This window comes from Peromyscus leucopus, chromosome 8b (assembly GCF_004664715.2).
Source record: "Peromyscus leucopus breed LL Stock chromosome 8b, UCI_PerLeu_2.1, whole genome shotgun sequence".
NCBI classification, from domain to species: domain Eukaryota; kingdom Metazoa; phylum Chordata; class Mammalia; order Rodentia; family Cricetidae; genus Peromyscus; species Peromyscus leucopus.
In genome coordinates, this window is record NC_051086.1 from 5,531,612 (window position 1) to 5,546,400 (window position 14,789).

The 14,789-nt window shown below is 46.0% G+C and overlaps 1 protein-coding gene across 6 annotated transcripts in view; it reads right to left on the bottom strand.

The window, feature by feature from the left end:
* Nucleotides 1–451: 451 nt before the first annotated feature.
* The window catches only part of Fbxw11 (F-box and WD repeat domain containing 11), a 105,295-nt gene continuing 90,957 nt past the window's right edge, over nucleotides 452–14,789 (bottom strand). For all 6 annotated transcript variants that reach the window (XM_028857797.2, XM_028857799.2, XM_028857798.2 and 3 more), the window contains 8 exons: nucleotides 14,485–14,622; nucleotides 13,245–13,363; nucleotides 11,349–11,598; nucleotides 8,361–8,479; nucleotides 7,510–7,620; nucleotides 6,534–6,612; nucleotides 4,477–4,662; nucleotides 452–2,831 (listed from right to left, as the gene is read on the bottom strand). In XM_028857797.2, coding sequence (XP_028713630.1) covers nucleotides 4,501–4,662; nucleotides 6,534–6,612; nucleotides 7,510–7,620; nucleotides 8,361–8,479; nucleotides 11,349–11,598; nucleotides 13,245–13,363; nucleotides 14,485–14,622 — 978 coding nt within the window. In that variant the 3' untranslated portion in view covers nucleotides 452–2,831; nucleotides 4,477–4,500. The remainder of the gene's footprint in view (nucleotides 2,832–4,476; nucleotides 4,663–6,533; nucleotides 6,613–7,509; nucleotides 7,621–8,360; nucleotides 8,480–11,348; nucleotides 11,599–13,244; nucleotides 13,364–14,484; nucleotides 14,623–14,789) is intronic.

Below are 14,789 nucleotides of genomic sequence, written 5' to 3' on the forward strand. Positions count from 1 at the left end.
CGGCATGGAATGATCACCAGAGAGGGAGACAAGTAGCACCCTGTACTTTTTTAGGGGTTGTAAACTAGTTTTCTTATCCAAGCTCATGGGTAAGTCCATCAAAACACTGTTCTATTTCATTCAAAGAGCCTGCTGTCACGGCCAGCTCACTTCCTTCACCTGGACCTCCATCACTCACACCGCTTCAAGAGGAAGGATCCTCTCACCTGGAAGTACTGGGGCCATTGTCCTAGTTCGCAGAACTCATGCACACCCGCCATGCAGATTTGATGGTGAGGAGTCCTCAGCTCTTGGAGCTTTCTGGGAGAGCGGAAGGTGAGGAATTCCACAGCCAGAATCATCGAGTCAGCTTCATCTATAGAGCAGATGACTTTGAAAATCTACCCTCAGGTAAGTATCTTAATTCTTGAGAGTACAAAACTGTTTTTCTGAAAAATGTAACAGAACAGCGGAATACTGCAACACTTTATTGAGAGTATTGGCTTTGAATTAGTAGCTGAAGTAACAATCGCCATGAAGCCAGGTCAGGTGTACTGCATAATACTCATCTTGATTTACTGACATTACTTAGCAATTTATTGGACAAAGGTCAAACTTTTTTATTAAGCACATTCCACAGTACAAAGCCGTCATGATAATATCTGTACAATTTAACAGTTTCAATAGCTGTTCAGACACATATTTATTTCAAACAGATAATTGGCAAACATAATTAATTACCGTTAGAATTAGACTACCCCAGTGCTTTAACATTAATATAGCAGTAATTTACAGTTGCTCGATTACGGTTAGCAAAATAAAGTCCAGAGTACAACTAGGAATTACTGCTGTAATCCCAGAAACTGGAATTCCTTGGGTACCCAAGTCCCCTGCTGTAATTTAGTAGGCACAATTCAAAGGTCGTGTGCATATGTGAAGGCCCTGATCTCCCAAGGATGGACAGGAACTTCTATATTTAACATGCAAAAACAAGAGAAAGTCCGATTGTTCAGAATTCACTTCCCCCCTCCCTGCCTCCCCTGGGCGTTCCTGTCAAAGGGTGATGAGCTGTGAGGTGGTGTGTTCACACCCCTCTTATAGACAGGGCCTACTTTCTATACATTTGAGCCCCCACCTCTCAGAAACAAATGTAGAAGCATGTGAGAACAATGTATCCAAAAGAAGAGGGAAAGAGAGAGAGAGAACAAAGAAAGAAAAGAACCAACAAGGAAAAAGCAACGTCAACCCAGTAAAGCAATCACCGACACACACTGATCCCCACAGCATTCGCAATGCCAGGACGAGCGAGGAGCCCAGAGGAGCCCAGAGGAGCCCAGAGGAGCCCAGAGGCCTCTTCTCTCTCCTACAGTGTGCTTCCATGGGAAGAGGCTCCATTTCCAGGGAGGGGCTGGTTGGTCCTTTAACGGTTACTTACTGACATTCCTTGATCTTTGGAAACAATGGTGAGGGGCAAATCAAAACCTAATCTTGAAAGAGGGAAATGTTGACCAATGTCCTGTCTGTGCCTCTCACACCCGGGAGCTTTGAGAACTGAGGTGATGAGTCACAGCAGAGCTGACGGGGCCTGAGGCTGTGCTCCACACAGGAGGGCCTTGCCCTTCATGTGAGCTCAGAAGAGCTGACCTGCTCCGCAGGTTCTAACTTAGCAGCCTCCAACGCCCTGGCAGAGGGCAGGGGGCCCAGAGGCAGGAGCCCCGTCCACAGGGCTGCCTTCTCCCTGTCTCCCTGCCACAGCAAGACATTGGACAGAGAAGCCAATGATCCCCGTGATGAGGTGATCACTAGCTCTCAGGAGGGGTGCTCATGAGGAGCAGAACAGTGACATGGAGACTGCGAAGATGCCTGTCCACTGCAGAAGCCACAAACAAACAAACAAACAAACAAACATCCTGATAAACTTCTGAAGTTCCATCTGAACACAGCACACACACAGGACAGTGACAAATAAAACGCAAAGGAATACTGCAGGAAGGTTCTAGGAATCACAGCAACCCTGGAGTCAGGCTCTCGGGCCCACTGCGGCTGAGCGACACACTCCACAGCAGTGTCTCCCGTGCGGGGCCCGTCGGCAACCTTGAGCTTCAAGTGTTATGTACATTATATCTACATGCGGGTACAGTATTTTAAATTAGGAGGCAAGCACGTGGATAAAGGTGTTACTCTACCAAATATCAGGAAATGAAGAGGGAACAGAGAACAGTTAATAAAAGAAAATAGCTATATCACCTGTGGAGAGGTAATATAACTCACTTATTCTTTAAATTAAAAGAAACTGGTACAGAAAGGAAGTGTAATCCAAAAATACTAAAATAATCCAGAGCTGTCCATTGTCCGACACATTCCTATGCACATCAGAATGACAGTGACCTGAAGGTCTAAGGAGAAGCTGCTGCTGCTGCTGCTGCTGCTGCTGCTGCTGGAGAGGAGCCCTGAACCCCCAACACTTCACCAAGAATGCAATGCTGTTTTTAGTACCAAACCAAGGTTCAAAGCGATGTAAATGAGAGACAAGTCTTCTCCCAAGGTCGGTCGCTTTGCTTCTGAAGAACAGGCCACGTGTCCTTCCGTGAGCATGGGCATCGGAAGGAAGCGTTGGTTCTTCACTGAAGGGAGGGAGGCGGGAGCTGCTGCTCTGCTTGCAGTCGGGAAGCTAAGCTGTCCTTCTCCAAGTAGAGCCGGGGGTGGCGCTGGGAAATGGTGGGGCTTGAAGAGTGGGGCTGCTTTGTGTCTACCCAGCATCTAGAACCAATTCCAGCCCCAGAACTCAGCTGTGAACGAACTCCCTTAGGCATGTGGTAGCCATGTAGCCAGTAGTTCAAGACCAGGAAACCCTGGAGAAGAAGGGAGAACAGACATTAATTGGACAGGACATGGAGAGGCACAGAGGGCAGGCTCAAGAATGGAAGGGAAAGACTCTGCCAGGTGGATTTTTCAATGGTCTTAGAAAGAATCTTCCAAGAGAAAGCAGTGAGGGAGAATGTGACTGTGTGGGCAGACCCAGTGTTAGCACATAGGAGAGCAGGACCATCTGAGTGGCTCTCAGGTGCCTGTGGGTGGCTTTCCCTGACACACAGCAGGTGTCACCAGCCCACCATGCCTTGCAGTCTGGGGTCCCAGAGCTGTTCCCTCAACCAGCACTACTGGTGCAAGGGAGTTGTCCAAGGCAGCCCAGATCTGCCCCTCTTGATGCAGACCTTTGCTTCTTCAAGGCTGCACGGGAATTGGCTGACATGCCACAGACTGTGTGAGCTCTGTCCGGACCACTCACTCCCGTCACTGAAGCACAGAAGCAGCCCAGTGAATGTAAACAAACAAGTGCAGCAGCTACGCTCCCATTAAACTGATTTAGGGAGGGTGGAATTTTAATATCATCGAATTTCTACATGGTGTCCAATTTTCTTTTTGATATTTTTCAAGTGTTTAAAACTATTTTTGGCCTGCGGGGGGGCAGAAAAACCAAAGCATACAATGGGTCCAATGCGGCGCTTGGCAACAGTGTGTCAGCCTTGAGCAGGGCAAACTTCTTGAGAGTCGTTCATGGAACTCAACCTTGACTGAACAATACCTGAAATCACGGGACTCTGGGTGACTTGGTATTAGGGGTTCCCATTCTTTCCATGAGAAATTCCCCACAATTTCTCAATTTTACACATAGACATTTTGTACTTTTTAATAAAAAAGAAAATACTAGTAAAAAGCTACAAAGAATTAAGTAATACTTTTAAATTAGGAGGATTTAACCACAAGTCTTTATATACATATTCACAGAAGTATGGGTAAGTATTAAGTCTACAAAGTGTGATGCGCACAGAATCCAGTGGCCTCTGGTAAATCTTCAAGTTGGGAATGCTGTTCTCAGTAGTCATGGGTATTTGGGATGTGGGCCAGTCGGCCATCTCTCATCCTTCTAAACTGAGCATATTGGTGAGCAAAACATCCTGTCACCAACAGTGTGATGGCTCTGTAACAGAGCAAAGGACCTGCTTCCCAAAGCACCTGCTGCCCTCCCCACGAAGGATGGGTTTCAAGGCTCCACCGCACACTTCAGCGATCTCTCCTTTCTGAGATGGCAATGGTTGTGGTAGTGGTGGTGGGAAGAGGAGGAATTTGGATTGTCCTCCTGTGTGCATGTGTATATGTGCATCTGTCTGTCTGTAAGCCACAGAACCAAAGGACCAGGAAAAAAGGTTGATTCCTGCACTCCAAAAACAAACCTGAAGAACTATCCTGGTGTGTAATGGCCATGACCATTGAGGAAATCACTTAGGAAGCCAGTTTTTAAGACAGCAACCTCATCCATCACCTGTTAACAATGAGATGAAAGCCCACGGTGTGCAGGGTTCTGTGGTGAGACCATCAGGACCTCACCTGTTAGATCCAGAAGAGGCTTGTTCACATCACCAAGGAATTCAAAGGTAAAGCCCAGAAGCAAGGCCTTGAAGAGCCCACATAGGGCTGGGGTTTGAGCATACTCACCAGATTGGGCCAAAGTGCAGACCGCTATCTGGAGATATAGGTGTAGGTTCTGGAGGGAGAGCGTGTCTCATTCTGGGCACTGGGAGGCACGTTTAAGAAATCCCAAATCAAAATAGTGTCATCGTGGGAACTGCTGATGATCTGAAACTCATCAAACTGTAGCCGAAACACGCGTCCAGAGTGTTCCTGCAAAAGAGCAGCTTGACTAACAGTGCCATCTTTAGAGTCCCCACCTCCAGAGCCAGGATGTAACTCAGGCTGCAGAGTCAGCGTTTATCCGAGCTTCCGGCATGACTTCCCAGCCACTGAGCTGTGCCCTTTCTGAGAACAAATGCTCTGTTTTGCCTTGTAGGGTTTTCTTTTCTTTCCTTTTTTTAAGTTATAAGCATTATGTCCTACATTGTGGACTAGTCATATGTCACAGAAGGAAAGCTATGTGATCACCTCACAGAGGCCATCAGAGTTAATACCCACTTGGAATCTACTGTAAAACCAGAATCAGAAGTGCGAAGTTACTATAATGTTTCTTTTTTCTTTCTTTTTTTAAGACAGGGTTTCTCTGTGTAACAGCCCTGGCCAGCCTGGAACTCCCTTTGTAGGCCAGGCTGGCCTCAAACTCACAGAGATCTGCCTGTCTCTGCCTTTGCCTCCTGAGTGCTGGGATTAAAGGTGTGCACTACCACACCCTGCTCCTATAAAAAAAATTTTTTTAAAACATAAGCAAGAAAATCTACGTTAAACCACAGCAGAAGAGCTGGGCTGTGGTGGCACATGCCCTTGATTCCAGTATTCGGGAGGCAGAGCCAGGAGGATCTCTGTGAGTTCAAGACCAGCCCGGTCCACAGAGCGAGATCCAGGACAGGCACCAAAACTACATGGGAAACCCTGTCTCAAAAAACCAAACAAAAAAAAAAAAAAAAAAAAAAAAAAAAAAAAAAAAAAAAAAAAAAAAAAAAAAAAACCTGCTGAAATTTTTCAAGAAAAGTCCAGCACTGTTTTCAGATGTCTTCTTTTAAAAAATCCAACAGAATCAATATTAGATCTCAACAGCTTTGGTAGTATTACAAAAGATTGACATATCAAAATAAAGTATTTATTTGGTCTTAAAACAACCAAGATACTCTGCCATTTACGTTGACATGTGGATGATCAATCACCTGGGGGTCATTACCTAAGTGGAATAAGCCAGGCACAGAAAGACAATGATCCCACAGACTGAATCTCACAGCAATGAGACAAAAAGGAGGACACCGGAGTGGGAGAAGGGGGAAGGGCTGGATGGAAAGAGAAAGGTGGGTCAAATCCAACGTTCATCAAAGGGTCCAAAGCTTCAGTTAGACTGCAAGAACCCTGTCAATCATCCACTGTACTACAGAGTAACCACAATAAAAAGCAAAGTGCTGTATACTTCAGAATTTATGAAGAGTAGTTTTGCTTTTTTTGTTTTGTTTTTGTTTTTTGCAGGTAGGAGACAGGGTCTTATGTATCCCAGGCTGGCCTCAAACTCACTACGTAGGCAAGGAGGACCTCAGACTCCTGATCCTCCTGCGTCTACCTCCCAAGTGCTGGGATTACAGGTCTGAACCACTACACTTGGTTTAAAAACAGATTTTTAATATATTTCTATCAGAAAGAAATTAAAATTGATATTCTCATTAATTAGTTGGTAATTTTTCTCTAATGTATACTATAAACAAAAATATCACATCATACTCTCTAACAATACACAATTATTTATTAATTCAAAATAAATTTTAAAAATTAAAATGTTCCTATGTGGCAAAGCAATAATCCATAGAATAGTGACTGAGGGGAAATTCTACCTTAACAGCACACAAGTGTGCGGTTATAAAACATAACACAGCCGCACACTAGACTCCGCCACGGCTACAAGAGGTGTGTAGCACAAGCTATGAGGATGCCTGCCACCTACAGAGGTCCCTGCAGTAGTGTAAGGTTGCTATGTTCTGGCGGGCCAAAATTACCCATGGATCTCTAAAAGCATGGTACAAGACACAAGCTTTACTGGGTACCCCATCACCCAACAAATCACATACCACCAAGGTGCGCAGACACAATGTGCTTGCTGGGGCCCGAGGGTCAAGAGCAGCTTGCAAGTCCCAGACTTTAATCTTCCTGCAAAGGAAAAATGAGACTGGGGTTAATGCAAAAGTTACCACTGTCTACACTATGGGCATATCCATGACAAGGCAGAGTGCACCTCCAAGTCTCGGCCAAACCCAGTGGGCAACATGCTGGTGTTTCTGTTTCTGAACTTAGATTTTGAATATCTTATTTTGGAAAAAGAACCTAAGCCTTCCCAGAGTTCCTCAAACTTTGAAGGGATGTTACTGTTAAGGAGATAAACAGACAGAGGACTTTGGGTTACCAAATTCACTTCCTAACTAGATATCTATGTCACCAAATTCATTACTTGGGGGACTGAGTGCAAGATTCCCAGGATGCCTTTCTCCAAAAGAAGAAATGATTACAGCACTAATGCCCAGTGAACCGAGCCTATATAATGCAGGACTGGGGCTTACAGCTTCCATTTGTCATTGAAAAGAAGAGGAGAAAAGAGGAATTTATTACTGAGTTCAAGGGAGGGGGTAGTGGTGTTCCTGTTTATTTAGAATTAAGCAAAGACCAGAATTCCGTTGTGTGATCTGTGTGTGCACACATGTATATTCACATGCACACAGGTCTGGAGTGAGTTCTCTCCTTAGCAGGGCTCCAGGATTGAACCCAGACCGCCAGGCTTGTGCGGCAAGCACCTTCACTACTGAGCCATCTTGCAGGTCCTACTCTTTATGTTTCTGGTAACAGTCAGCATATAAGCTAGAACTCCAGTGCCTGGCTACGGCGTGGTTGAGGCAAGCTTTACTTCATCTTTCTGGGCCTGGGCATCCACATCTGACCCACCGGTATGACGGATTTTCTCACACAGAGTCCAGCATGCACAGAGCTCTTTAAGAGACAGTAGCTGTGTTCCTGACAAGGCTATACCCATGCATGTGCAGACCAAACACATACCCATCATAGGCGCCACTGACAATCCTCTTGTTATCAAAACGGATGCATCGGACCAATTCTTCGTGCCCCTCCAGGACTCTTAGACAGGCACCACACTCAATATCCCATAGCCTTAAACAAGAAGCAGTTGTCTATGAAACAGATTCTCACACGTGACTCATGCCCTCCTCAAGTTCTGTACACCTGTTCCATACAGGTAAGACTTTTCATTCTCTTCAATTCCATATTCCTATCTCACTCCTGGCTCATACCACACATACATACATACATACATACATACATACATACATACATACATACATACATCTCGATTTCTAACATTTGTGCTTTTAGCACTAATTTAGGCGGAAGCCTAACTTTGTTATTTTTTGTTTTATGTAATTTGAAATATTTAAAAGGCACTTTATTTTTTAATCAACAAAAATCAGCAAAAACACTTCAATTATGTTTAGTCCCTGGGAATTCTCTTGGTATCTCAGTGGATAAATCCACAGAGCCAGTGGCCTGTGGAGATATGGACGTGAGGCAGGAAAGGAAAAAAGCATGTAGAGCAAGATCACACACAGCCAGGGACTCTAGTCCCGGTGGTCTCCCAATCCTGATGAAACTCAGTGGTGCCTTGTGTGTACTAGATACCAGGATTGCTTGGTTTCTAAAGGCTGGGTCTTGGACTCACTGGGTGTGCAGTGTCTTAGAAAACCAAACCACCAACCATATTAAGCCTTCTCCTTTGTATGATCCACGGGGTATAAACTCATATGTGTTCTAATGCTGGAGTAAGAGACTCTTTCGGTTTTGTTTTCTACTGATTGATTTTTGTAAAAAATCAACCAATTCCAAGTTCTGCGTACCGGATGGTGTTATCTGATGATCCACTGACAACCAGCCGGTCCCGGTACTGTAGACAGGCGATGCCCCGCTTATGCCCATTCAGAGTGCGAACAAACTCACAAGTGCTCGTGCTCCACACCTGTGGACAGACAGCAGCGCTGTTAGGAAGACACCAAATCCCGCCACGACATACCTTCCAAGAGAGCTGGGCAGGGAGATGTACCCGACCATCCTAGCATTCAGGAGGCTGAGGCAGGTGGATGGCGAGCTTAAAGACCGTGTGGCTACATAGTGGGGAGGCAGGGGCACATTCCAGGAAAGATCCCAAACTGACTGACGACAAACTTTCTTCTTGGTTAACAACGGGCTAGGGTGGAAACTGGACAGCATGAGCTTTGCTGGCCGTGGGTAATAAAACTGGAGTGAAATACAGGGGAGTTTAGAAGTCTAAACTTCGAGGTTTTCACAAAGACAACATCTCCTGGAAGGCTAAGGTACCTCTTCCCATGGAGGAAGAAGTCGGTGCCGTTTTGTCTCCACGCCAGCTCACATGGCACACTTAATGTACGGACACGCAAACTCTCCACCTCCCACAGCCTCCTGTCCTCACCAGGCTCTTGAGTAGCGCCATATATTCTGGTAGATGACTCCTAAGATTCCACACATGATATGAACACTTCTCTCTTGTGAATCTGTCTGTAAGATGCAGATGCTCACAGGCACACTTACTATGTGATGAGCCAAATAAGGAGACACAGTGGCTGGAGTTCCTGGGCTGGTGAACCAGCTGCATGTGCAGCTCAATGGGAAAGCAGCTATTCTATGTCCACCCTCCACATGGAGTTAGATCCCAACCCCATGCCCTACATAAAAACTCCATTCAAAATAGATCAAAGATCTAAATGGAAGCGCCTAGTCGGGCAATCGTTTCTTAGGTATCACAACAAAAGCACACACAACACGCACACAAAATAAAGTGGATGTCATCAAAATTAAAAGTCATTTGTGATTCCAAGGGTGATAAAGAATGAAAGAAAAATCATTTATCTGATTAAGGGGCTCATCTCTATAATATATAAAAAAAAAATCTTTAAAAAAATTACAACTCAACCATAAAAATAAAACTAAGTTTTTAAATGGGCTTAAGACTTAAACACATTTATCCAGAGCGAGTACATAGTGGCCAATAAGCAAGAAAGCACTAGCCACTGAAGAGTGAAAGCCGACTCCAGATACTACTGCAGTGCAGCAAGGCTACGGGTCAAAACAAGACCTGAACAAGTGTGGGCAAGAGTGTGGAGCAACCTCCCCACGGAGGTGTTTTCTAATTAGGCCTGCGTGCTCCTAACTGTCATGGTTACGTTAATGCACACAAAATCTAATTGTCCCACTTCTAGAAACCTAAGTTTTGATGAAACATGGCCCATGGTTTGTGGGGCGAGTTCCCAAAGCACAGAGCACTGCCCAGCACAAAGCCTTACGCTGGCAGGACCATAGCATGGGACAGCCACACTGGAAAACCATTTGGCAGTTCCCTGGGATGTCACTCAATTAAGAGAACTAACTGAATGTGCAAAGATGAACGGACAAGTGTTTACAGCAACATCATTCATAATTGTCAGCCAAGGGAAACAAACAACAGTGCATCAGCACATGAGGGGGAAACAGTGTCATCTGTTCAGAGTAACGACGTGCTTGGCCACCAGAAGCAACAAAGCCCTGGTCTGTGTTAAACCCTGCATTACATGAGAAAGCTAGATACAAAAGCCACAGGATGTACAATTCCATTTACATGAAATGTCTAGAACAGGCAAATTCAGAGATGAGGGTAGACGCTGAATACTAGGAGCAGGTGGCTGACTCTCCTGCACAGTTAATGTTGTAGGTCAAAGTGTATACAAACCAGGCTGGGGGGATGTTATACAAAGCTGTAAATGCACTAGTAATACATTTGGAAAAGCCAAATTTCAGGCATGGAAATTATAGATGACTAGAGCTGTTACTAAGTACGTAAGAGAGCTAGAAGGACCTCACCAGGCCCAACCCCGTACTGATGAACTGTTGGCTAGGGGTAGATTCTGAGAGGGGGCTCACTGTCTGCAGTTGTGCGCCCACCTCTGAGTCCATTAGGTTCCAACAGTCAACTGGTCAAACTCAATGGATCACAGAACAAAATGAACAGAGATGAATGTGGGAAAGGGACTGTGGGGAAATGCAGAACGGGGAAGTGGGAGGCTGGGTGAAAATGGTCAGTGTGGACAATGTGTGGTGGAACTGTCAAAGAATCAATTTAATTATGAGTAAATGTATGTACACACACACAAAGTGAAAGCTAAACTTTAAAAATAAGTTAACACAGATAAAGGAGTCATATACCCTGTTGGTCACCTTAGTCTACAATTGCTGGTCCCATTTTGCCTTTCATCTGATCCAACCTGGCTTCTTGAAGGCAGGAACATGTCTTGTTCATCAGTCTTTCCCCAGCATTTACCCAGGGCCTATACAATAGCAAGCTCTCAGAAGAGAATAAACCAAGTCTGAGCTCCACATGACCAGTTTGAGCCATGTCATGGTAGTGGTGGTAATTGAGTTGACAAATGTAAAGCTCCTATACATACAGCATGCTCAGCTCAGTCTCTGCCCCTCAGAAGGTGACTTAACAACCGGGCAGTGGTGGTGCACGCCTTTACTCCCAGCACTTGGGAGCAGAAGCAGGCAGATCTCCGATCTCTAGGCCAGCCTGGTCTACAAAGTGAGTTCTGGTACTGCCAAAGGCTGTTACACAGAGAAACCAACAATGTCGTCTCTTGAAATTGGCAACTGTTCTCTATTGGGACCAATGACTTTTTCCTTCTTGTCTTGCCTGTAGCTCCACAAGCATGTGAAATGGGAGGGTCTCATGGGAATGCATAAAGAAGAGACCTTGCCACCCAGTGCCAGCCACCGCTGCCTATTCTCTGCCGTTTAGGGATGGGAGGAGCCAGGATAAAGACTGCAGACACACTCACTTTAATGGTCCTGTCTCCAGAGGCAGACACAATGTACTTATCATCAAAGTCTACTACATTGACAGCAGCACGATGGCCAACCAGGACACGGCGTAAGGTGATATCCGTGGCTGAAGCCATGTCCCACACGGCAATGGACCGGTCCTTGGAACAAGTCACCATCAGTCCGTTGCTGAAGCGTAAATGCAGTACAGCTTCATTGTGATGGATCAGCGTGTTGAGCACTTCACCCGTGTTCACGTCCCAGACTCTGGAAGAGAACAGAGTTGTGACAGGGACAGCCAGGGAAAGGGGAGGTCTGGGTTCGGTGTCACTTAGTGTACCAAGTGCATGCTACCAGCAGAACCCCCGTACCCCAAGTATATTCTGCCAGACTGCTGCCAGCAGAACCCTGTACCCAGGCGCATGGTATGCAACAGAACCTGGGCAGCAGCCTCCTTAAAGCTGACAACTGCTAAGATGCCTTTAAGAAGGAAGCTAACCCTGGCTGGGCTCAGGTTTATCTCACACTCAAAGTAATTAACTCAGGGATGTCTTCAGGTTTGTACAGGTGACAGAGACATCCCTCAAGTCAGGAGGCTTTCCGTGAGTCTGAGACAACAGGAGGAGTTGGACGGATGAGGAGCCCAGGGTGATCCCAAGCTTAAGGTTTTCTTTCATTGGCCTCTGGCATGTTGAAGAATCTACTGCTTATATTTGCAAACTTATAAGCTGGAGTGTTTCATCAAATTGCTTTTTATCTGACACTTGAACATGCTTTTTTTTTTTTGCCCCAACATCCTAAAGGATGCACTGACAGAGCAGAAGACGGCCTTGAAGGCTGAGCAGTGACCAGACAGCAGCCTGGAGGCCACACCAGGGCACGGCCAGTAGCTGTGCTGTGGGTGGAGCTAAGTAAGAGTCGGACAGTGGGATACGGGACGAGAAACCCAAAGGGAACATCACAGAACCCGGGGATGGACCGAGAACTACCCAGCTCCTCCAAAGTGCCTATGACTAAGCAATTCTCCCCAAGCATCTGAGATAGCTGAGGTTAGCCCCTCCTTTCCGCTTCTCATTCCCTCCAGTCCCCCCAGCCCCCCTCAGCCTTCGCTGTATGATGCTCTTTGGCTCTGCTGGACTCTGTCACCTCACTGCATGTCAGGTAGAGGGAGGTGTGCTTTCCCAGGACAGGGCAGATCTCGGTAACGTTGCCTTTCTAGTCTTGATACCCAACTATCAGTCACCGCTTCCCTCTGCAATGTCTCTTCCACGCTGCCCCGGGATGGCACCTGAGAACTCAGCTTCCACCATTGCAAAGGCTATAAAGACAGTCAGGAGTGACCCAAACTCAAGGTTCAAAAATGGACTGGTTCTTTGACTCCAAGGAAATCATGTGCCCTCCCAGTTTCCTAATATACCTGCAGAGATGAAGGCAATACCTAAAAGAAACTCAAGCAGACACCATAATCAAATGTGTCGTCTCTGGCTCTCAGAACTCACTTTCCCGAGGGTCTACAAACTGTCTGATTCGTTCAGTTCCTGCACCCCTCACGCTCAAGAACAACTGACTTTTTCCTCTCTGCTCTAGTTGGCAGGCTCCTAAGAACAGGAGGCAAGCTAATATAAAGCAGTGTGATTTTATAGGAGAATATACTGCCAACTCTACAGAACACAGCAAGAACAACAAGACACCTTTATAAAAATTCAGCCTTCTGGACTATTTGCTTAACATGTCTCCATCAAAAAGTCTTGAGATACAGCAAGTAAAAATATGTACAGAGCAGCAGGTGTGAATGTATGTGTACATACACACACATATGAACGTGCATGCATGCAAAAATTCCTGAAAACAGTATGCATCTCTGTCTCCTCAGGAATGGCCGTGAGATCAGAGAACGAAGCCAAACCACTCACCTCACTGTCGAATCTGAAGAACCAGTTACAATGACTCGCTCGTCATACTGGAGGCAGAGGACAGAGCCCGTGTGTCCTGTTAGCACTTTCAAACATTCCAGGCTGGTTTTATCCCAGATCTATTGAGACAAGGTGAACCAGAGCAACAATTTAGTGCCTGCACTTTACACAAAGGTTCTCGTGCACCCTGCACTCTGAATCACAGCAGAGTACATGCAGGGTGCAGGAAGCAAGGTGAGTATCCAACGGGTAGGGAATAACAAGAGGAACCAGAACTAGGACAACACCAATCGGCTCGCGGAGCAGACACACAGCTCTGCTAATGCGAACACTGAGCTACTGCACTCACTTAGCAGCAGCTCGATAAGGGGGGTTAATAAAAGCGGGGAAGAGTCAGCTCACCCTCTGGTAAATAATATGACAGCCTCTACTAGGTCCGTTTCAAAATGCATACCTGACAATTTCAAATTTTTTTTTTTTAAAATGGAGTGTTTGTTCCCTGAAAACCTCACACAAACTATCAAGCGTTCTTAATAAGAAAAGACAATGTTTTATTACAAGTTAAGCACTTAAGAAACAAAGCAAACATTGGTTATGTGGTGACATGATCCTTGTTTCTGAAAATGAAAAGTAAACACTAGTGATAGTTATTTCCACACCCTGAGCTGTCTCCTCCCTTCTTTCACTACCTCTACAGCTTCTCTTTTCCAAACTGCCACCCCGAACCCTGCTGTACCGTGAAAGAAGCCTTTCAACATTGCTTCTTTAACTTAGCAGCATGCGTTTACAGCTCTCCATGGCTTTCTACGGCTTGTATAGCAAATTCCTTTCGATGCTGAAAATACCCCACTCCCTGGATGAACTGCAGTTATCCATCACCACCGTAGACACCTGCTCATTTCCAAGGAGGGGAAGGGAGGAGAGGGGAGGAGGGGGAACTTTCTTATATATATGGATGAAGGTGGATGGGAAGACCACTGGATTCCTGGGCACAGGGGTATGAAAGGGTGATCTCCGGGGGCAGGACAAGGGAGTCTGAGGGGATATCGTAAACAGAGAGCATCAAATGTGAATGTGCTCAGAGCCAGGGAGAAGTAAGATGAGACCAGGAAATGCTGTTTCTGGTGCTTTCAGCAGCATGAGAGCTACTGATGCTGAGACCAGAAACAAACCTATCTATGCAGAGCAGCAGAGACTCCACACACCAGCACTTCAGCCCCGCACAGAACCAGCAGCTCACCTTGATGGAGTTGTCCCGGAGGCCACTGATAATCTTGTCGTCGTCGTACTGCAGACAGTAGACACCTTTACTATTTTCCGAGCGGCATTGGATCCTCTGCAAGTTGTGTCGTCCACACCGCCAATTCGATTCTATGGTCTGGGGGAGGAGGAGGCGAGAGGTGGCTTCTGTGAGGCAACTGCTCTGCTAGGTTTCACATTCTGGTGTTGCTTCCAGAAGCAGAACACCACGGACACCTAATTGTGTTCTTTTCCTAGTGAGACACTAGTCAACAATGCCTCTTTGGAAACCCTCCCTGCCTGCCT